The following is a 23,298-nucleotide window of genomic DNA, read 5'->3' as shown; positions in this document are numbered from 1 at the left end:
ACGGGGGATGACGTGTACCACACCACACTGCCAGTCGAAACATTTTGGTTAATCTTCAAGACATGTTCAGGTTAAATCTTCTGTGTAGATCTAATTGGGTCACCATAATAAGGCATTTGTAGCAAACAACAAATATTTTTGTTACAGCTGATACTAACGCTGTCTCATATCAAGTGTAAAATCAAATCTGGGTTTACAGTAACTTCACCAAGCATGGGCACTCGCCTTTAATAAAGCAAGCTGAGAGTGGATGATGAACAAGTCCTTAAATACAAAGATTTAAAGATCTGATGAACACTTGTTTATTTTTTCTTCCTTCATTTATTGCCAATAAACCCGAAAACATTTGACTGGCAGTGTACAATAGAAAGTAAATAATTATCTCTTGTCCCAGGGCACATAAAAAATATGAAATACTGTAAGGTAGGATACCTTTTGGATGATAACGACCTGTGTGTTAAAAGTAACACATAATGCTTGATATACAATGAGTGAACTTTCTAAGCAGATTCCCGTGCGTAACCATATGGAGTGGAGTTTTTTTTAAACACTGTGTATACTTACTGGCAATTTTAGATGCATTCTGGAGGCTGTAGCTCATCTTTTTCTATGTATATTGATTGTTAGTTTTCCATCCTTCATAAAAGTCAGTTTAGGACCACAGAACATTTAGCATAGTTTAATAGAAGATTAGACTTGTTGATGTTTTGGTTATAAAAGTTATGAAAAACATGTCACGGTAATCGACAAAACTGAAGCTGACACCAAAGCCCACACTTTCCATAATTAACCTGCTTAAATTCTATGAACAGAATCATGAAGCTGTCTTTGCTGAGAATGATAAAGTTGTTCTAGTAAAGTCTGTCCACCCGGCGGCCATCTTGGTAGCATTCCCTAACAGTTATTTTCAGTTCTACAAGACCAGCTTCTATCTTCTTAAATGGAAAGCCACTATTATACCAGAAATGGGTTGACAAGATGATGTTTGAAATGGCTATTAAAATCTTAAAAAATGGCATAAATGATGATTATAAAATCATCTCTGACTAGGGTTGTAATGATACACTCCAGTCACAGTTTGATTCGATTCACGATACTGACTCCATGATTCGATTCATTTCAATTCTCTGAAAATTTTGAACAAAATATCAGTGAAGAAAAATTGTGACTGCAAGGATGCAAAACAGTGTGCATATTTGTCTGTATAAAACTAAATAAATCAAAATCGGTTTAATATTGAATTGTATTACTATTCTGGACTAAGAAAATGTACTACAGGTTCACCATATGTTAAAAATTAATAAATAAATTGATAAATTCTCCCAAAAATTTGATTGAATAAACAAAGTCTCTGACATGGAAAAAGATCGACTGAAACATAATGAGCGCCGTAGCAGCACCTGAGACGCCATTTTGACCGGAAACAGAGCTTCAGCGTCGGCTAAAATGTCTGAATTTCGTGCCTCTTTCTCAGGTGGTCGTGTAACCGTATAACCTATAATGTGTGTCATTCGCTGTGGTCCGGAGCTCTCGGTCACTTCACTAGTACAGATCATTTCTGGTATAAATGCAGGCTGTCCACAAAAAACATGATCATGTGAACGCTCGTCACTCTCTATACATTTTAACTCTATGGGATGCACAGATTGGGACCTCTGGTGTTCAAACAGTGCACTTGTATTAGATGCATAATTAATAGATTGCAGATTACCACAATGTGAATTGCACGTTTCCATGATGCACGTCATCACATTTTAGTATCGCGATGCACCCCTGTCTCTGACGCAATGCTTTTTTTCCCCTCAATATAAGGAACTTTACACAACCTTAGACAGCAGCTGTCTCTGTGCTGTGTTCTGAAGTTCGAGATATTATGTCTGCTCGAAAATTCTGCTTATTGTGATGTTACTCCAGTGTGGAGTTTAATATCTGATGCAAGATATTTCTGCTTTGGGAATTTCCTTATTAATTTTAATAGTGAGTGGGTTATTATGGTGAGTCATTTCATTCTGAATTAAACTAAGAAACGGTAATTTCTTTTTGTTGCACCCTTGGGCAGGACACTTATCGTAAACCTCTTTGGTTTTTACATATATTGGATTTTGGTTCACTTTCACCTGGCTACAGGCGTAACGTCTCTCCGGGATGTTCCAGTTAGAGTTAGAGGACAGAGGAGTTGGTCTTTAAGTCATGTTTTGGAATGGACATTTTACTGAACTTGGTAAGATATATAACCTCAGCCATTAAATATAAAATGGGATGTGCTCTCTGGGTTGGATGGATGGCATTACTCCCCCCATTTGTCAGTCAGAGCGACACTAACTGTACGTGTCTGTATGCTCGTGTCTCAAGAAGGTGGAAAGTGCCTTCCTAAGTGTTCAGTGTTTCTTCAATTGTTATACTTTGCCTTGTGAATTGTTTCAATAAGGCAAACCAACAACCCCAAACTTTTTGGTTGTGCTGCCTAATATATACTTTGCATTAAGGTGGTCTTTTGTAACTCTTCCTCCTATCACTACAACACACTCCAAATTACCATCACTCTCCCTCTCTCCCTCTCGCTCTCTCTCTCTCTCATCCTCACTCTCACTTTCTTTACATTAAAAACCCCCTCCTCACTGATTCCCCCTGTCTGGCCTCCTCTGTTGACATTTTCTGTGGAGTGTTAACGGCATTAATGTGAAGGGCGGTTAAACAGCTGCATGGTGTAATCTCAAAGGTCTGTGTTAAGGAACCATCCTATACATGGACTTTACACCAACACAGCACGGTATGATTTACTTATGAAGTCAATCAAGGCTGCTTTGCTTTCTGGAGTACTAAAAAAAGAGTAAGCTGCAATGAACTTTCAGTATACAGTGTGTAAAAAAAGTTACAGACATGTATGTGGGAAGCTAAATGCAGCAGAAGATGTGTAGTCAGTGTGGTATGTAGTCAGTGCTCCTGAATGATGGTTAAAGCCACCATAAAGTACATGAAAAACTGGTCCAAAGTGACTTACAGGTGAGACAGAATCAATCCAAGCTCAAATCTAAGGGTTAAAGGTCATGCTTAAGGGTAAACAGTGGCTCTTAGAATAACCAAAAGCAAGTTATTATTAATAAACCTCTTAGTTTCTGAATTCTGATAAAGCGCTGAAAACTAGCTGACGAATCACTAGTCCAGACAAGGTAGTTACGGTTGAAGAATAAGGTAGATACAGTAATTTTGCTTGAATACAGCATCGTTGTAATATCACAGATTGTTAAAATGTTAGGCATGAATGCATCATCTCAGAAATAAAAATGTGAGCTGCTTTTTATAAAGTGAAGATGAAGAAGTCTCAGATGTTTTCAGAGAAAAACTATAGAAATTATAGGAGTTATTGATGATTCTATATATAATAAGCCCTACTGGTGTTCTCTGAGTTCAGTGTGTGTGACTGTGGTAAAAGACTGATTCAGTGTCACCCTGACTGTAAAACCCTAATGTTTACTTAATCAAATGTCATTCCATGTAGTCTTGGAATTACAAAAACACATAGAGTATAGCCCTTTTAAGTAGAGATTGCACCTGTCAAATTTTAAACATACAGTAGATCCTATTAAACCATAAAATGCCTAATTGCATGATCAGCTTCTGCAAGTTTAGCAGTTGGATAAATACTGCAGCGTGACATCTGGATGGCATATGTTCTTCCCTACGGTAAAATAAATGTGTGATTAAAAAAGAACACACCGTAGGCTTCTCAGAGACTCCAGGACTTCATCACTCTGGTGGGAACACACACACACACACACACACACACACACACACACACACACACACACACACACGCTCTCTCTCTCTCTTTCAAGCCTGTCAAACTGCCAGAGCCAAACGAGGCCGAGTGTCTCTGCAGCAGCTAAATGAAGCCTCAAAGATAAAGGAGTGGACAGAGGCAGCGTTTCTCACTCCTCCTCCTCCTCCTCCTGAACACGTGCTCTAATTGGCTTGGTCTGATCTTTGCTTCAGGAACGTCAGCTTCATCAGACTTATCACTCTCATTTGCATTCATGCGTGCAGGTCTACGGTAGCATTCTCTCAGCTTCAGTAAACACTGCCCCACTTTCAATATTTCTACAGGAAATATAGAAAAACTTTTCATTTAAAAAAGATTATGAATCGCTGATTCTGAATGTCTGATTATAATTTTTACAGATAACGATCTGATGCCTGGTCCAAACCACACACAACATAACACGTGACATTCAATAATTTGAGCAATGTAAGCGCTGCAACTTCAGCATAAGTGCTCAAAAATAATGTGCTGTATTGTTACTTTAACACTGTGTTGTAATACTGTTTCTGAAGCACGCTTGTCCACAAGTTCCCCAAGGCACCGTAATTCTACATTAGTGTGTTCCACTGTACCAAGTACTGGAACCTTCGCACTAGAGAAGTGAAACTGTCTTCTCTATTGGTCCAAAAATGTCTGTTTAAAAAAAAAAAAAGGTATTCTAAAACCACTGATAGAAGAAAAAAAGGGCTGTAGAATATCTTTAAAGCACAATATCTTAAGCAGAAATTGAAAAACGGACATTTTTGGACTGACAAAGAAGACAGTTTCACTTCTCTAGTGCGAATGTTCCAGGACTTGGTACAGGACTTTTTGCCAACATGATACAAAAACATACCTGTACAGTATATTTTTATATCATCTGATGTCATCACAGCACAACGTGTGTTTAGACCGTAGAAGCAGTGTAAATTTATCCCCAACTGTGTACAACTGTACTCCATATGATCTAAATATGCACCATAAATGAGCTTTAAAATAAACGACAAACTCTCATTCCTCTTTCAAAATCTACACATAATATACACATACACAATTACAAGACAAGTGGTTGTACATGAAAGTTGCAGTTTAGTACCTTTCTTCTGAAAGAGTGTGACTGTTACCAGTGTCTCTTATGTTGATGAAAACTAGAAGTACTCCCTTCTATTCACTCACACTTGGATCTGATGTTGTTTTTAATGTGTAGTTGAAAAAACACCCCTAGATGAGAGAGAGAGAGAGAGAGAGAGAGAGATCAAGTTATGACTCTTGACTTCAGGAACAGAACCTACCCGTAAGGCATTGCATCCTTTTCAAACCAGAAAGTAAGCAGTAACTGAAAATATTTTTAATAATTTAGTTATATAGTCCAACTCTTAAATCTATAGGACAGTTGTGGTAATTTCATTGCCTATTTGTTTATTAGCAGGTTACATAATGATGACTCCATGCATAGGTCCAAGGAAATAAGTAACTGTTTACTTGGTTGACTTGTTCTTGCTGTCAAGGTTGAGTTCCTGTTGAAATCTGTTCCTGCTGCAGGTGGCTATTTCAGTGACCTTTGGTAAAGATTCATAACCTTTTTTTACCCATATTTACCAAGGGTGCCAGTAATTCTGGAGCCGTCTGTAGGTGATACACTTAAATCTTGATATATCATGAGGGGCAGTAAATGGACGGCGTGTTAGAAACAGTATTGAAGCACATTGTAGATATGTATTTGTGCTGTTGATGAATTTGAGATGAGATTTGATGTTCTCGGTTAGGTAAGTAAGTTAACAAAGTTCCATTAATGTTAAATGCTCATACAAAAATGGCCTTTGTTCTGAATAACATCCTGAGTCATTCTTCACCACTTTGTTCATATACATTTATCCAATTTTAAAGTGACTCAGTGCTTAATTTGCAGGGCTAAAGTGTTTTATGTAGAAACAGTGTTTGTGAGCCGTCTTCTTGTGCAATAATTAATTAGTGCCTTCATGACCGCAGGCCAGTCCTCAGAGAATAGAGCCACAGAATGAATGATGGCGTCTGATTCTTCTGACTGCAGCATATTAAGTGCCCTGGTGAGCGATGAGCTTGTAAATGCAAGGTCCTATGGCAAAGAAACAAAAAACGCTGTGTGTGTGTGTGTTTTCTGGAGACAGAAAAGCAGTGTCCAGTGCGCTGAGTCATCCTACAGCACTTGTGTATTTCTTGTGCAGTGTAAACTGAAACGCAAGGCCAAAGAGAGCTTTAAAATGAATGTTTTCATTTGCAGTGCACCAACTTTACCAGCTCCAGAACTTTCAGGAAGCGTCACAAAGTCTCCGGTGTCCTCAGAGTCGGATTATAGTAAGCTGCTGTGTTTGGAAATGACCTGGACCATGTAAAGAGAGAATGTGAAAACATAAGGGTTGCGTTTCTATACACATACCGCCTTGATTTACATAAGTAAATCCAAGCAAATTATTGGACTATAAACACAAAAGTGTGCAATATTTATCAGGTACGCATCAGCAAATATCCTGCTCTCTGAGCCGCTGTGTTGCAGACCACAACAAACCAAGGCAGAAGTAAGAAAAATGGTTTACTCATAAGGTGTAGCGATGAGAGGAAGCCCTGTAGAGAGTGTGACTGATTTGGGAAGTGCAGTGCATAGTTCACAAATGCAACAGACTATAAACTGGACATTAAAGGGGATTTGATGTATAACATTTTCATAACAATGTATTCATGTCCCAGTCTGATTCTGATAATTAATCAGAAATAAGAGTGTTGTTGAAAGTGCTGTTTAGAAGTCCATGAGCAGAGGTAATTAATTTTAGGCTAAAGGTCATTAATGGGAACTCGCTGGTATTTACATTTACGTTTATTCATTTATGTCTGCTACAAGTGATGCAGAAGCATAGTACAATCATCGCATATATGCATACAAATAGTTTCACTGTCGTCTTTTGCCATTTCTCATCCACTAGTTGAGTTTCCCTTATTGCAAGACAGCTAAGGGTTGACAGATAAAAATTGTCACTTGGAAAAATGCTAACCTGGCAGGATCTACTTTATGGCAGCTGGCACGCTGAGACCAAAAATGGTGTTCTTTTATGGTGCATCATTTTAATTTTTAAAATCACAACAAGGTTTTTTACATTTTAAAAACTTTTTTTAGATAAAAAACTGGTCATAAGCTAATGATCTTTAGTTAAATATGACTGCTGGCAGGCCGAGAGTGTTTGAGAGTGCTCTATAAATACTACAGTAAATTAAATATAGAACCACATGTGGCTGAACGGTTTGGCAATACAATTGGTGGGTGGTATTGTAAACTGTGTGTATCAATATCTTATGTTTTAAAGATCAAAACAAGCAAAAAATAATGATTGATTGTGTTTACATGTCTTATATACTGTAAACACACATGAGATGAAGAATACATTTATTTTGTAGACTTGGAATGAGACAGTTTATTATAAATCTTTGTGCTGGGCTCCGCATGTTTGGAATATGTGGCTACTATGTTGTGACATTGGTTTTGTTGCCTGAAAAATGGGGCTACGTCATGTACAGTTGCAGCACTCCGGTGTCACAAGTTAGTCAAAACGAATAGCGCTTTTTGGGTGACTGGCATGACATTGTGGAGCCCCACTCTCAGCACAAAAGAAGAGCTAATTACAGTGCTCCAGTATTATCAAAGTTTGGTTTTATATATCAGTTCAAATAATAACCCTTACCTTGGCATGTAGAAACAGGAAGTAATATAACAAGTTGAACCAATTATGTTACTCGGCATGCAGTTTCCACATACAATGCGGTTCACGGTTCGGGTTGAAGTGAGCCCCAGATCACCATTCTCAAGAGGACCAGGAATCATTTTTCTGGACCACACACGAGCTCGAAAACAGTATTTGCAGTTCACCAAGCATACTGAACTCTGGAGTCCGTAAAAAACCTGCAGGCTAAAATGATGTAAATGTTTACCTTTCATCAGGAGGCTGTGAGATGGAATCTCAACAATCCCACAACGATGGCCAGAGTCCAAGAGAGTATAATTGAACCTGCTCTATGGGTGGAAGGCGTACCCTTCATCTATCGACTGTAGATCTGAGAGATACTAACTAATTTCAGGAGCTTGTGAGCTCACGTGTTCTGCAGAGGAAAGTTAGTGTCTCCTCCAAGCATGTTCAGCTGTCATGTGATTATGTATGAGCAACAGTTTGTCTGTCTGCCTTTCCCTTTGGTAGCTGTTGTCTGATAGGCAAGAACTAGTTACCCTTCTCAAAAAATAATGATATAGTTTTGTTTTCATTCTCTCTCTCCTTCTCTTTCTCTCTCTCAATCTCCCCAGTGAATTCTCACTCTTCTCTTTTTATCTCTCTCTTTTAAAGACACACATCGTCTTCACTGACATTCATGACTTGTTTTTCGCGTGGTCTTTCTCCTCCTCTTTGACATTCAGTCTTTGGGCCACTGACTGTCACTATGCGTTTGTCATCACTGATCATTCCTTCCACTGGCTTCACTCGTTTACAGCATTATGTCATCTTGCTGCATTTCATCACACATGCTGTGTCTATAGAAGACCGAATTGTGTCAAAAAGCCTCCTGAAGCATAGCGGTGCGCCGATTGTACATTAAACATGTGAAACTTTAGCAGGCCACTTTGAGAAAGCATTAAATTACTGAGGGAAGAGAAATAAAAATGAAGTGGGTGGTGAACAAGACTATATTGGAGTGCACTGCACATCACACTTATGGTTTCATTCAGTTTTCATGCATGTTATGAACGCTATCAGATTGTGTCCTTCTAACCGTGAAACATTTTGGGTACAACTGCATTTTACTGCACTACATAAAGATACAGTAGATTATATGCAAAGATGTTTTCCATCATCAGTATGTTGAAGCCTTATATTCTCCTGTTGTCTCTCACACAGAGCAGTGCAGTCCAGATGTGTGACATGGTAAATGAAATCGAGTTGGAGAGGGAGCGATGTGAAAACAGAACTGCTGGGAATATAACATCAGGTAAAGTTTACAAAACTTGGGATTCTGAAGGTCATCCTCCTCGTCGGTTATATGTTTTCAACATTGTAATAGTCTGTGGGCATTTTCCTTTCAAGCCACTGACGCAGTGCCGGTTGGTGGATGAAAAGCTTTTTTTTTTGCCCCAACCTCCACAAAGCCAGCTTCAAGGGCTTCTGAAAGTTCATACCAGTGGTTATCTAGAAGTTTCTTTAAGCTTTGGAATCATTTGTCCTCCTGTGACTCATTTTTTGCAATGACAAACCAGTGTGAATTCCATTTCTCTGAAGTGAAAGTCATGTTCGCACTGTAGGAAGATAACAAGAGGAGTAGGGGGACTTAAAGTCCACACTCATCACACAGAGTGGTTTGAAGAGATAGCTGTATATTTCCGGTTCTGTTACAGATAGCCTTGAGATTCGCAAAACTCATCACAAAATAGTATACCTTCCTGCGAAGCACACTTCCAAGCCAATGTTTTCTGAGCACTGGTAGGAAATACCACATTTAAATTACCTTTTAACTAGAATCGCACTACAAACTATTTTGTTTGTTAATTATCTACATAATACAACATTAGTGTGTCACAGGAGACTGAAATTACACAAATGAACCAGTTCAAAGTTTATATACGCTTGATTCTTAATACTGTGTGTTTTTACCAGTATGATCAATGACTGTTTTTATGTTTTGTGGTAGTTGTTCATGAGTCCCTTGTTTGTCCTGAGCAGTTAAACTGCCCACTGTTCTTCAGAAAAATCCTCCAGTTCCTACATATTATTTGCTTTTCCAGCATCTTCTGCATATTTGACCCCTTTCCAACGGTGACTATATGATGATAAGATCCATCTTTTCACTCTGAAGACAGCTGAGGGACTCATACACAACTATTAGAAAAGTTGCAAACATTAACTGATGCTCAAGAAGGTAGCACAATACATTAAGTGCCGGGGGGTGTAAACTTTTGAACAGGATGATCGGTGTAGATTTTTATTATTCTGTCTTGTGGGAAACATGTAGATATCTTATGTAGCTTCTGAAAGGCAGGACTAAATGAAAAAAATCCATTTTTAAACAAAATAATTTATGTAATAATTTACACTGGAAAAAAAGTCAGAAATGCGGTGTCAGTGGTGAGGTAAGACCTATCTGACCTTTTATCAGATAGGTCTTGTGTAAGAAAATGAAGTAAAAATGAAGTCATGTGAAACACCTGTTCCTCTTCATTGTGTGTCTTATGCTGGAAAAATAGCAGTTACCTGCACATTAGGGTCATTAAGATGAACTGGGATTGAGTGGTAAATCCTCCTTCTGTTGCCAGGCTGCAAAGGAATGTGGGACATCATCATCTGCTGGCCGTCAGCCAAAGTCGGAGAGCTGGTGGTAATTCCATGTCCGAAATACTTCAGGTACCTCAACGAGCACTACAGTGGAGGTGAGGCACAAAAGGATTTCGTGAGGAACTGAATGTCGTTGGAGTGGACTTCAAAATAAAATGAAAACACAAACAGGTTGTTACGTGGTTTTAGAGCAGAGTTCGGCTCAGAGCAAAGTTTAGACTTGTAGGAATGTGTTCTTTCTAAATCCAGCCTGAGATTCCACACAGCGAACATAGTTCATTGTATAACAAACATTTGAAGAGGCTGTTTTGTCGTCTGGACCCTAATGGCTGCTGGCAGAAATGGTGTGGCGAGAAATCTCCGTAATAGGCTGTGGGGATTTCAAATTGAATTGTTTCTGTTAGCTATTAGCTATTACAATATTTTTATACCTCAAACCTCAAGCTGTTTACTATAATGGTGTTTTGGGAAAAAATGGGCTGCAAATCTAATATTAGCTTGCTTTAATAACCAGTGTGTATCAACATACACACGCCATTAAACAGAAAATCATTGCCGTCGGGTATATGCGTATAATATTTCGGGCTTAACTATGTATTTGACGATCTGTCACCATTAGCAGCATATTTCAGGCATGAGAGTGAAAATTTCTTTTTAGATTATTTGGTAAGATCATGTTAAAATGCGGATCACAGACCTGTTCAGTTCCTCAGAGTTTCAGTTCTTGTTTATGTCATTTGGCCGTGTAAAAGGGATGATGTAAACAGAAAGTCAACAAGAGGGCTATTGACTGTAATAGCCTCAACCAGATGGAGTTTTTATGCATTAGAAAAAGAATCCCGGTTTGTAAACATATGGGGAACTGAGTATGCTTTTTGATTTTTTTTTGTGCCTTGTTGGTTCTCTCAATCCCCATGACTTATTACAATATGAAAAGCTATAGTGAAAAGCTTTTTCAATGCACCAGAAAGAGTTCATGAATTCAGAAAGTTCTTTGCGACTGGCCCACACATACAAGAGCCTTACACTGTTTCTGTGGTCATTTCTCTTTCATGAAAGGTTCAGTATTCCTAAAAGAACACTCGTATAGAGTAGTACACTGAGCTGAGCATCTGTCAGAGGGAATGATGCATATCCATAGCATACTGGCACTCTGAGAGAATTCAGAGAAAGTGCTAGGCTGAGTACTGCATCGCTGAGAGTTAAGAGGACAGCCAAATTGCATAGTGGAACTGAAAGAGTGTTATGGCTGTACCATCAACGTGAAGAGTGAAATTAGTGTTAATGTCTGACACGGGAAAGTGTGTGGAGGTGGTGGGAGGGAAATCATTTTTCTTTATCTTTATGATAATGCAGGTAGCTTGGGGAAGGTTGCCATCTGGTGGATCTGCTTCTTCTTATGGTAGCGCAGCGCTGACTATCCTGTTCTCGTAGTATACAAGCCTTTTAGCGTCCATCCTTGCCAATCATGAATTTTAAATTAAAATTTCCTGCTTGTTATTGTTAATTTCATATGTACCTGTTTTGTACAGAGGGCCTGCATTGTCTTGATTTTGCATGAGGGTTTTGGAGGAGCAATGTTTCATCCTACGAAAAATAAAACCAGCCATACCTGACTTGAAAAGTTTAGCTTTTTTAAATATTTCACATGCTTGCTCATAGTTTCTGCAGTCTCTTTGCTGAGAGGACTGAATAAACACTATCTGAAGAGGAGCTCAAGCTTCCTAGCTGAACCTTGGCATCTAGCTGCACTAATATCTCCCTCGCACGCTCATTCACCCTCTGCTTGGGGATTTTGGGCTGTCGGATCAATTTACCCGTTGTTCGAGTCACAGTATTTACATATTGAAGGGCTCAAAACCTCATACAACTGTTCTCTGTTAGACGACTGATCCTTTTGAATTCTGAAAATGACCCATGATTTAGAAAAAGATGCTCTGAATAAATGTGTCTGATATGTTTTTATAATTAACTAATCAAACAAAAAACATGTTTCACTGTAAGTGAAATTAAAAGTAATACAGTTTTTGTTACATTTCACAACCTTTCACAGCACTATTCTTAAATGGTGTTCAAAATGACACACAGTGTAGCGTGTAGGTTTTACAGTGTCATTATGGTAAACATGTTACAGTAAACATGTATTTAGATTTGGGATTAACTGTATGTTTGAGAGAATTAATATAATTGAATCCAGCTATTTCTGATTTTTAATTAGAATTTTGAAAATGTTGAAATTTTGATGTTCAGTATCTTGAATGTTCATTATTCTTGATTCTGCACTATTTCTAGGTCACTACTTAAATTGAAGCAAATTTGTGATATTGACCATGTTTGTACGAAAGGTCAGATTTTCCTCTCTGTTGAAGCACGTGTTCAGACGACACTCTGATGGATTTGATCTAACATGGATCATCAGGTTTTACACAAACTTCACAAAAATGGCATTAAAGCAAAAAAGGAAAGAAATTCTGAAATTCATGTAAATATTTCTACTAATTTGTACTTTTCACTCAAATTATTGCTGATAATTTGCAAATGTGTAAATTTGATGTAGAAGCATTTTCACTAGTGTTCTCAGATTTTTAGACCACACTGTGTGTATGTATTACATTTTCCTTGTGTTACCTAAGAAATGTAGAATTGGTAAAATGATATAATTATACATCATAAGCAAAGTTGTGAATGAAGCTTCCTGTGAATGTCCGTGGTGTGTGTGTGTGTGAGTGTGCTTTGACCTTAGCGCTTGCTGTGTTTTTTCGTGTTTGTTTTTTCTGAGCTGGCATTTTCTACCACATCACTAGCATCTCATTGCTCTTCCATAGACAGAAATCCATCCACATTCAGGACTGCCTGTGTGGCGCGTCTTTATTCGTGTGTGACTCACAAGATGTGTTGCTGGGTTTTGATTATAGTGATGGACAGATCAGTGATTCATCACCCGTTTCAGTTAGGTTGTGTGAATGGAGTGATTTCTAAAAGAGCAGGAATGTGATAGCAGAACCGCTGTTTATTTCAGCGGTGAGTGGCACTTAAGGAATGCACCGATTCAGCATGTCATACTTTCCCAAATCAAAATAAGGCTATAAAATGTAGGAGTGTAGAAATGTAGAGCCGCTCATTTAAAGTAGTGTTTATTTTATACTGACGTTATACATCTACAGTAAATATTTTAGCATTCTGTTAGAAAACCGCAGAGATTTTTACACTTGGGATACAACTGTTGAAACAGAAAACAATAACATGTACAAACACAAAGGAAGGTCAAATGATTAAACTTTGGGAACATTGTGACATACGATTTTAATCCATCATACGGTCTATTCATGCTGGACGATTTATCACAGGCACATAATTCATACAGTTCCTTGCAATGGCCTTGTAGCTAAAATTGAGCTGTTTGTGAAATGACTGAGAAAGACACACTTTTCACTGGCTCTGTTTAGTCTGCGGGTCTGACAGCTGGAGCCCCAGCTGTGTTGTTTGTGGAAGCCTCACTACAGCTTACAGACGGACTCTAAAGAGCATCCGAGCAGCTGTGTCACTGTCTGCTATGGAATTGCAACATCTCAGACTGGTAGACCTTACAGCCGTTACTGTTCTGTAGGTTTATTCGAGAAAAACTGCAGTAAATTGCTCTTGTCCTTCACATATTGTACTATTAACCCAGGGGTTTCCAAACTAGGAATCGCAACCCCATGTGGGGTCGCTTGATTTACGAATGGGGTTGCAAGAGAAACTCACATTCTTCTCTTTTGTTTTTATTGATTTAATTTACAATTTAATATTAGAAACATTGCTCTAACTATGAAAATGGATTTTGTATTTTAGAATGATACTGGAAGTCATCTTCATTCATGCCACACTCATGAAGAGCGTATGTGCTACTCTAGTCTTTTTCACTATCATGACACACAGCAGCAGCATAGAAATTCAGCGGTAAAATGGACAAATTTCCCCGTCCAACAACCTTAGCTAAACACACTGGTGTTGTGTCTCAAAGTGCATACTTATGTGCTATGCTACACCACTGAGTACTGTTACAGTTAGTGTTTGAATTTTAAACACCTCTCATTTAGCCTTCAAACTCACCAAAGGGTCTGTTTTGTGTATCAGCCTTCTGGATTTTCTAAATTAGTAAATACTTTTGAATTTAAGGTCATAGTTTTAGATTTGAGACACGGCACGTGACACAGCGGAAAGCACAATCAAGCCGGCGGCAAAAAGTTCAACAAAGGGTCTGTTTGATGTCACTGATCATGAAATTGCTAAACGTTTTACAGTTCAGCTTGGAAACCAAACAGAGAGGTACGTTTTTGCTCTGGTGTTCCAACAATGGTAGATGTGACTTTTTAAACCTCCAGGTGTATATAAGATAGGCAGGCGAGTGTGTGAATAATGCCGCTCGTGTTGCCACTGCTTCTGAACGTGCACACAAAGTTCTGTCTCAATTATAAACCAGGCTTCTCTACATCGTATCACACCACCCAGACATGGAATATTTTCCCGTATCAACATGTCCATTGTGTTTTATTCCTTATGTATATTTCGAAGCTAGATGTGACAGCGGAAAGAGATGCACCCTTTCAAACACACCTGTTGACTTTTTGAAAAGCTGTGTCAATACATGCAAGTTTACTCTTACAGCTAATCTGGTAAGCCAATGTTAGGAATATTCCTGTGGTTTTTAGTCACTTAGGTTACCCCTATGTTACTAACACAATAAAATGTTCAAATGTTGCATTGGTAGTATTCCTAAATTTAAATCTGAATTTTAAAAAATGTAGGGTAGTCAAGGCTTGGTTTCGCTTTTGGGGTCGTTTGCCCAAAAAAGTTTGGAAACCCTTGTATGACCCCTTTGTGTATTGTCTTGTGAAGCCACAATATTTGTGACAATATATATGCCATGACAGTATGGTTGATTTGACTTGGTTGGGAAATACTGAGCATTAACATGAAGAAGCCATGTGAACGTGGTACAGAAATGAGCAATTTTTCAATACATACATCCAAAGCAGTATATCCCTGATCTCTGCCAGTGAAGAGCATTGATCTAATGTTGAAATAAACGTGCACTAATATGTGCCAACTATCACTGATGATCCATTAAAATAATAGGGTTCCAACAAAAATAAAATAATCCAATAAGGTCTGCCTTTTACATTTAAATCACTTTGCAAATAAACACCATGAAAATGGCTTCCATCGTGCCATAATTGACATGAACAGGAAATTTTAATGTAATTTTGTTTAAAGTTGTAATCACAGATTATAGACTATTAGGATTCAATTAATACATTTATTCTTAAAAGGATTAACATATATTAGTCTAGACTGCAATTATATCACCATAATGGAAATACAGGGTGTAATTTAAGCATTTGTGGTAGTAAAATATGAGGTATTTGAGGCTCCTAAGTGGTGCAACACAGAAGCGTTCACCCTATTCGAACTCGCAATCTCCTGACAATGCCGCAGTCATCCGTGGCTTTGAGACAAGAGAACAAATCCGGCTGTGCTCTCTGGATGGGAGGGATGGCATTCTCTCTCTCTCCCCTGTCAATGACAGTGACACCAACCAACCGTGAACATCTGTGAGCTCATGTATGCAGAAAAGGAGAGATAATGATGAGTCTAATATGGAAATAATAATCCTAGTTGACACTCAGTGACCTGATCTTGTTTAAAAACAAAGCAATTGTTAGTTAACATCCCACATTAATGCCCTAAACAGTACAAAAAATGTCAGCAGATTAAAAAAAAGTGAGATCCCAGTGTTGCAGGTCATTACTGATCTATTACCATAATCAGTATGAGACTGGTGCAATCCTAATATCGATTTTATGTCCCAGTTTCCACTTTGTTGCAGGATCCTTGTGAAGGTTCCTGATGTGGAGTGGTAGTTGAAGAGTAGACAGAGCCAGTGTACTGAATCATAGATGATGGATCGATGGAAGCGACAGATGTGTGATAAATTCATTTTAGTGTGTGTGAGATCTTTCTCTTTAGGCTAAAGGGGTATTGGTGACTTGTGGGATCTGAAGTGTGGTAGAGATGAAGGAAGCAAAGGGATGACTCAGCCATTAATCAGAGCTGTGAACCTCCTTCAGGGTGAACTTTGTCCTTAACAGTTTAAAAAGCAAAGCAAGTTCTTGACCAAAGATGAGAATTTTAAGTGCATTATAAAGTTTGTTTAAATACTTGTATAATGTCAGTGAAACTCTACATCCACACTAAAGAATGACAACACATCAGTCAGCGCTTAAATTCTTATGGAAGTGTGTGATCGTGATTCTGGGAATAAGTGGTCAGAGTGTGAATCATGTTTAGAAAGAAGGTTTCCCACTAAATTTATAGCTGTCATATGGCGAAGTGGTATTCCACATGATTAGGGATTCTAGGTTTAATATAAACTTAATAAAGCATGATGAGGTGTGCGGTTATAGGAAAATAATCAAATCCAGTGTACTGTCTAACTATATTTTGTATAATGAACAATACTGTGTGTATTTCAGGAAATAGGATTTAGACTGCAGCGTGTTGTATTTGAAACAATGATTATACCACAGTATGGTTGAATGCTCGATTCTGATTGGTCAGTAAGTGTGCATAATTTTCGTAGAACAGCACAGCTCACACAGTAGTTCAGGCTGTAACATGAACAATGTTGTTTCTATAGTAACAGCTCATACACAAGGACACTCCAATAATTCAAGACTAAAAATAAACAGATTAAAAAAAAAACATACTGTTGTTTAACAAAGTAAAATGTATAATTATTGATATGGTGACGTTTTTATTAGGAGACATTTATGTAACTTTTATGGAAGGACTCTCGAGTGCAGGCACTTTGTAACACTGAAAGTTTCCCAGCTGAAGAAAGACTTCAGGACAGAGAAGTTTACTTTCTGCTTTCTCTGTAAAAATGACAGACTGTGTTTTTTTGACAAGGAGACAGAGAGAGAGAGAGAGAGAGAGAGAGAGGTTGGTGAGTGACTGTTTATTGCAGCTATAACAAAGGTGAGAACAGGAACGAACTCGGACGTCTCTTGGACGTTCCACAACGTTAAATCTCACTAGAAACCGATAAAAAATCATGACGTGTTGTTCATTAATAAATTGAACATTGTAATCGTTGGCAAATCGCTGGTATGCATTATTATTCCTTACATAACAGTGAAGCACCTTTCTGATACTTACAATAACATTTTAAGCCATATGTCTCCTTTAATCCTCACTGCTCTGTCCTTGTTCTTGTCCTGCCACCTCCTTCATTAAGCCGTGTGTAACTCTGATTAATGATCCACCGTGTGCCATTAGCTCATTAATTCAGCAGTGTACAGAACTGCACTCATATGCAGCAGTCAGAAAGTTCTAGGTAAATAACTATCACTGAAGTATTAATAAAATAGATCAGAGTCTACAATTCAAATGGAGCACAAGTGCAGATGCTTAAGCAAAATAGATATGCTTATTCTTACATGCAAAAGAATCTTTGGTTAGTATTGTATTTTAGAAATGCTGAAATGTGGTGCTCGGTTTTTTCTTTAAAAACAGGTGAAGGTGTAATGACCAGCAAATCACTTTAAATAATGATTCTTTGCATAATACATAGTGTATCTGTTGATGGATCTTTGAACATTTTAGCTTCTAATAAGTCTGTCATGATTATTGATTTATTTGTTGAATTCTTGCTGCTTTTTTCTAATATAATGCTCTAACTCTCAGTGACTAAATTCTACTTCGTAATATTTCAGATCGCGCGCAGCCAGATGGGAGTTCTAGATAAGCTCACGTTACAAAATTCCATGCTGCATTTTATCAGCACTAGAGCGATGACAACAGACTAAATTTTTTAAAATTTATTACATTTTAAGGTTTTTTTTTTTTTAACTTAAAAAGCTTTTTAGTGTCTTGCACTTTTGCACTTTGAAAAAGTCATCAACAGGTTTTATTTATCATATGCATGGCATGTCAAGAACATCTGCACATTAAAATGTTAGTGGTGAGGCTCATCACAAAGATCCTAAGTAGAGTAATATTTAGAGGCCAAGCAGCAAAGGTGCATAGACACTGCATTGTAACTGTGTGTTTTCTTGTTATTCTTTTTGTACTTTAACCATGGAGTCTATGGCAGCCCACAGAATGCTTCGTATGCATTTATGAAATCTGGCACAGTGATAAGGACAGTCTTAGCTAAATTTTGGTGTACGCCACTCAGGCACTGTAGCGCCACCAAAAGAGCACATTTGGACATACTTTTGCAGTAATAGCTCCGTAATGTAAGTCATATCAACATGATTCCACTTTCCTTTGAATATTCTGGGTCATACCGAGTTCAACAGATACCACGATGATAATTTTCCACCATTTTGGATTTTTCAAAAGTATTTTTTTGCTACTTCTGGTGCAAATTCTGTCAAATCATTATGAAATTTGGATCACACCATTGTGAGACCAACCTGAACAAGTTTTTTGATATGTTGGAAGGTTCATTGTGTACTGATGTATTGGTGTATTGATTTTACCTTTGTCAGGAAAATATTTTAGAGCTTTGAGTCATTAGTCATTATCTATCATTTTAATTAATGTAAGAATAAGTAGCTAATGTCAAGTACCAACTGAAATATACTGGTAAACAGCAGTTAACATTTACACTCAACACAACCTATTTTTTGAAGAAAAAAAAATCTCTGCTCTCCATGATTGTCATTTAGCACTGACACCTTCAGAAAGTTACTCATCTGAATGAAAAAAAGTGCGCTTTTATGCTCTGCTCATCTTGTTGATGGAGTTTGTTTAAAAAGGAGAGGCTGGCTAACCTTGACAAGTTACTTCGAGTGTTCGCTAAGGTCATACTGTCAGTTGTAAATTGTTATGAAATTTAGCTAGTGTTAGGTGCCTTGGTTTATGCCATCACTTCATTCACTCATGTTGGTTTGCTAGTTATAATATCAGTATTATAATACAGGAAAAATTAATTAAATTAAAATTAAAAATACTGGAAAAACTCCAAAAAAAATTCCCTCCTGAGGGTCTGTTAGGACAGTTTACATTAGAACAAGACATGGCTTTGCTACAAAACTGTCGAGCTTTAGGTGTGTGTGTGTTTATGTGGTTCAACTGTCCAAACCTATCAATCACCTCATCAGCCACACCCTTTTATTTATCACCGAATAACTCCTACAAAACTTATTTATCGTAAAGAAAAATATTGCAGGAGATATCAGGATCAACTGAATCTCCTGCAGTATTCCTGTAAATAACTTGTGTAGATGTAATTTAAATTCACAAATTAGTAAAATTGCTCATAACTTTTGAACTTTTTAACAGGAAATCATGATTCTAATTTTTTTATAATTCCCTAGCAGGAATGGTGAGTGCTGAGTGTTCTTCATTTAACAAATTTGTGATTTGCAAAACAGGAAATTGGCAAAGTTGAATTTTAACAAAAAAATTTTTTTGCTTGTTTTTCCTTCTCTCTTCTTCTCTCTAATCTTTGTGAAGTGTGCACCAATGCAAAAATATCTTATTTCTTGAATTGTTTGATATTCAGCATCCTTTACAAAAATGCTTGTGAAGTTGATAAACAGGAAGGCCATATCTCAGCAGCGTCTTAACACAATGCCATCAAATTTAGTATCTCTCCATGGGAACAAATGCTGATGGTCCCAGTGGCTTCTGGTCTTTCTCTGTCACTAAGGGTCGGGGTCAGAAAGTGCTTGGCCCCTTAATTTCTGTGTCTGCATTCTTTTCCTGCAATAATTTGAAAAATAAAGATGCAAGTTTATAATTAAAACATGATTAACCAAAAATCATGCATATTTTGTAAATGTAAATGGACTGTGCTGTGTAAATGGCTGTCAGCTGTTTGTTAGTCAGGATTAGTGAATTGCAGAGAAAAGTGAAGGGAGTATTGTGCATGTAGGATAAATTCACTTCTACACTAAATACACTATGCAAACACTGCATGTATTTGTTTGGGAAAAATCAAGGTTTGCTTAATGATGTCGTCTTGGATGGTTATGAGATTTTTTGTTTCAAGTAATTACTTATTTTAATTCTAATCATATTGGTTTAATCATGTGTTAAGACATGTGCATGCTTGTCAGTAATTAAGAAAGCACAAATTCATAAGTGCAGATTTGGGAATCTGTTAAAGGGAGAGAGAGAGAGAGAGAGAGAGAGAGAGAGAGAGAGAGAGAGAGAGAGATGACAGCTTTTGCAGACATTGTAGATTGTTTATGTCATTTTATTTCAGCTTCTTCTGAGGCCATCTGAAAGATGAATCATGAGCTGTGCTGATTCATTTTATCCAGATAAAGTATTTATCATGGGAAAGGGCTTCTCAAATTACTTTTAATTTCTTGTGTAGCGTCCAAAACGAATTGTTCCTGTTTGGAATATGTGGTCAGATGTTCACACTCTCATCACACAGGAATCAGTAGTCTTGCAATAGTGTGTGAGAGTGTGTGTGTGTGTGTGTGTGTGTGTGTATGTGTGTGTGCGAGTGTTTTACCTGTTTTGTATGGCCACTGACCATGCTTGTTGTTGGTGTTAAAATTAGCCCTGACATTCTAATTAAGCTGTATTTGCCACTATTGACTGCCTAATGCTTTTTGTAGAGCTAATTCCAAGTGGTAAATAAGTTTATCAATAACTGACTGAAGAAAAACAACAACAACATTGCAGAGTCTTTCCATTATGGGAAACTTTTCGGTCAATAACATAATAATCAGCTGTAGAAGGTGCATTATTTTCATGTAACAGCACAGGTAGTTCTGGCTGTAACATGAATGATAGGTTAATATTAATACGTTCTTATATGTTATTGTTTTTATAGTAACAGCCCATACACAGGGATTTGTATGGCAATGCTCCATTTAATCTAAGACTAATAATAACCCATTTATTATAAATAAAAGTGTTGATTAATAAAGTGAAATATATAATCATTGATATGGTGACATTTTCTTGTTGGGAAACATTTATTTAACATTTATGGAGTCTTGGTTGTAAGTGCTTTGAAACAGTCAAAGTTTCCCAGCTCAGAAAAGTCTTCAGGACAGAGGAGTTTATGCTTTCTGGTTTCCTGGTAAAATGACGTGTTGGTTTTTTTGAGAGAGAGATAGAGAGTGAGAAAATAATGCAGAGAATCCACTCCTCACTCTGTGTCACTGAAAGGCTGAAAGAAGGTCCCCAAGATTGAAGATAAATGATTATTTTCTCACAGTGAATGTCACTTAATATTAACAACCTCTTAATATTAAGAGTCACTTACAATGTACCAACCTGTCTATTCTAAGACTTTTTTTTCTAAGACTTTTTGCTGTACTAAAATCTCTAAAAGTGTTTGAAGGCTTGTGTTGTCTGTCAGGACTGATGGTATATTAGTATAAAGCCACTTTTTCTTTAATTCCTGCTTTTATGCTATGCCATATTAAAGCTCACAGCATAAAATGCAGTCTAGTTTATCTGCTTTATGTATTTTTATCGCCCAGTTTTTTATGGCTTAAAGGCAGGACCTTGGTTTAACACCTTAAACTCTCAAGAGCAAACAGGCAATCTCAAATAAGTAATCTCAAACAGCAAATAGGAAATTTCAGTAATTCTCAGAAAGTCTATTTAATCACTTGTTAAATATGGATAAGTTTTCCTGCATATGACTTTTAAAGTTGCGTGGATGACTTTTAAAGTTGCGTGGTTGCCAAATCTGAATATGGCCAGAAGTTTGTAAATTGTCCTCCACTGTGCTTAATCTTATAAGATTTCTTTCAAACTCAACCTTCCATTTTTTTCTCCTTGTTTTTTTTCACTAAAGTATATATCTCTCCCCCTTCACTTGCCAGGACAATCCAGCAAATGATTAACTCTAGCACACATTTGTCATCACAGCTGCATTAAGACTGTCTCTGCTTTTCTTCATTTTTTTGGCCCAGCTAATGTTAGGTTCTTGGTCAGGAGCAATGAAGCAGAGCACACCCAGTTTTAATATTTCCACTTATATGTAGCTGGCATTGTAATGGTTCACACAAAAACCTAATTAATTATGTTGAGCTGTTAACAGAACTGTTCATGCAGGATATTGCACCAAATGTTTGGTCATTAAACACATGATGTAATCAGCTTCTCATTGTCCATTTCTACTAATATTTTCCTGCCATATTTCAGACCATGCAGTTTGTTCTAGGTGAATAACCCTTATACCAACACCCATTTTTTTTTTGGAATGTTCCCTCTTGACTAAACTTAAATTAATTTACTCAAATGCCACAGTGCTCACTCAATGTAGTGGTGTGGCTCAAAGAACAGGAAGCTAGGACGTGTGAGTTCAGTCTGGAGGTGAAACAATAAAGCTGTTTTACAGTGGCTCATGCAGCCGGATCTTAGATGTAATCTGAATCCTGTTTCACTCTTCGAGTATTATCAGAAGCTGTAGCATGTAGGAAGTACTTCAGATTTGTAAAAGCCAGAAACAACTTGTAGAATGGAAGAAGTTTGAACCCAGTTCTTTGGACTTATAAGGGTTTTGCATTACAGTTCATTTCAAGTTGTTTTCTTTTCAATCTGAAGCATTTCTTCAGCATTGTACTGATCATTAAATCAAGTTTGGTTCAGTTCAGAAGAGCATGTTAGCCCGAAAAGGACTGATTCATTCCAGGCCTGACAAGAACAGGACTGATTCAGTTCAGAAGTGGACACTGTCCAGAACAGGACTGATTCAAGTTCAGAAGAAAACATTATCAAGGGGCTTATTTAGTTCAGTAGAAGACATTGTCCAGAACAGGACTAATTGAGTTTTGTAGGAGACATTGGCCAGAAGAGAACTACTTGAGTTTTGTAGGAGACATTGTCCAGAATAGGACTGACTCAATTCAAAAGAAGACATTGTATAGAACAGGACTGGTTCGATTCAAAAGAAGACATTGTATAGAATTGAACTGATTCAATTCAGTATGTCAGAGAACAAAGAACAGGTCAGATCCTTTTCAGTTGAGGACAACTGTTTCAGTTTTGTTGAAGGCATTATCCAGAACAGGACTGATTCTGTTCAGAAGAAGATAATGTCTAGAACAGGACTGAGTCAGTTCTGAAGAAGACAATGTCCAGAACCAGAATGATTCAGTTCTATACAAGACATTGTACAGTACAGGAGTT

General features: G+C 37.4%; 1 protein-coding gene across 2 annotated transcripts in view; it reads left to right on the top strand.

Annotated features, from left to right (window-relative positions):
* Positions 1–23,298, top strand: part of vipr1b (vasoactive intestinal peptide receptor 1b) — a 53,027-nt gene that overhangs the window by 4,976 nt on the left and 24,753 nt on the right. For both annotated transcript variants that reach the window (XM_034298305.2, XM_026938244.3), the window contains exons 2-3: positions 8,713–8,803; positions 10,122–10,235. In XM_034298305.2, coding sequence (XP_034154196.1) covers positions 8,728–8,803; positions 10,122–10,235 — 190 coding nt within the window. In that variant the 5' untranslated portion in view covers positions 8,713–8,727. The remainder of the gene's footprint in view (positions 1–8,712; positions 8,804–10,121; positions 10,236–23,298) is intronic.

This window comes from Pangasianodon hypophthalmus, chromosome 22 (assembly GCF_027358585.1).
Source record: "Pangasianodon hypophthalmus isolate fPanHyp1 chromosome 22, fPanHyp1.pri, whole genome shotgun sequence".
NCBI classification, from domain to species: domain Eukaryota; kingdom Metazoa; phylum Chordata; class Actinopteri; order Siluriformes; family Pangasiidae; genus Pangasianodon; species Pangasianodon hypophthalmus.
The sequence above is the reverse complement of the archived record's forward strand: the minus strand, read 5'-3'. Positions and strand labels throughout refer to the sequence as shown.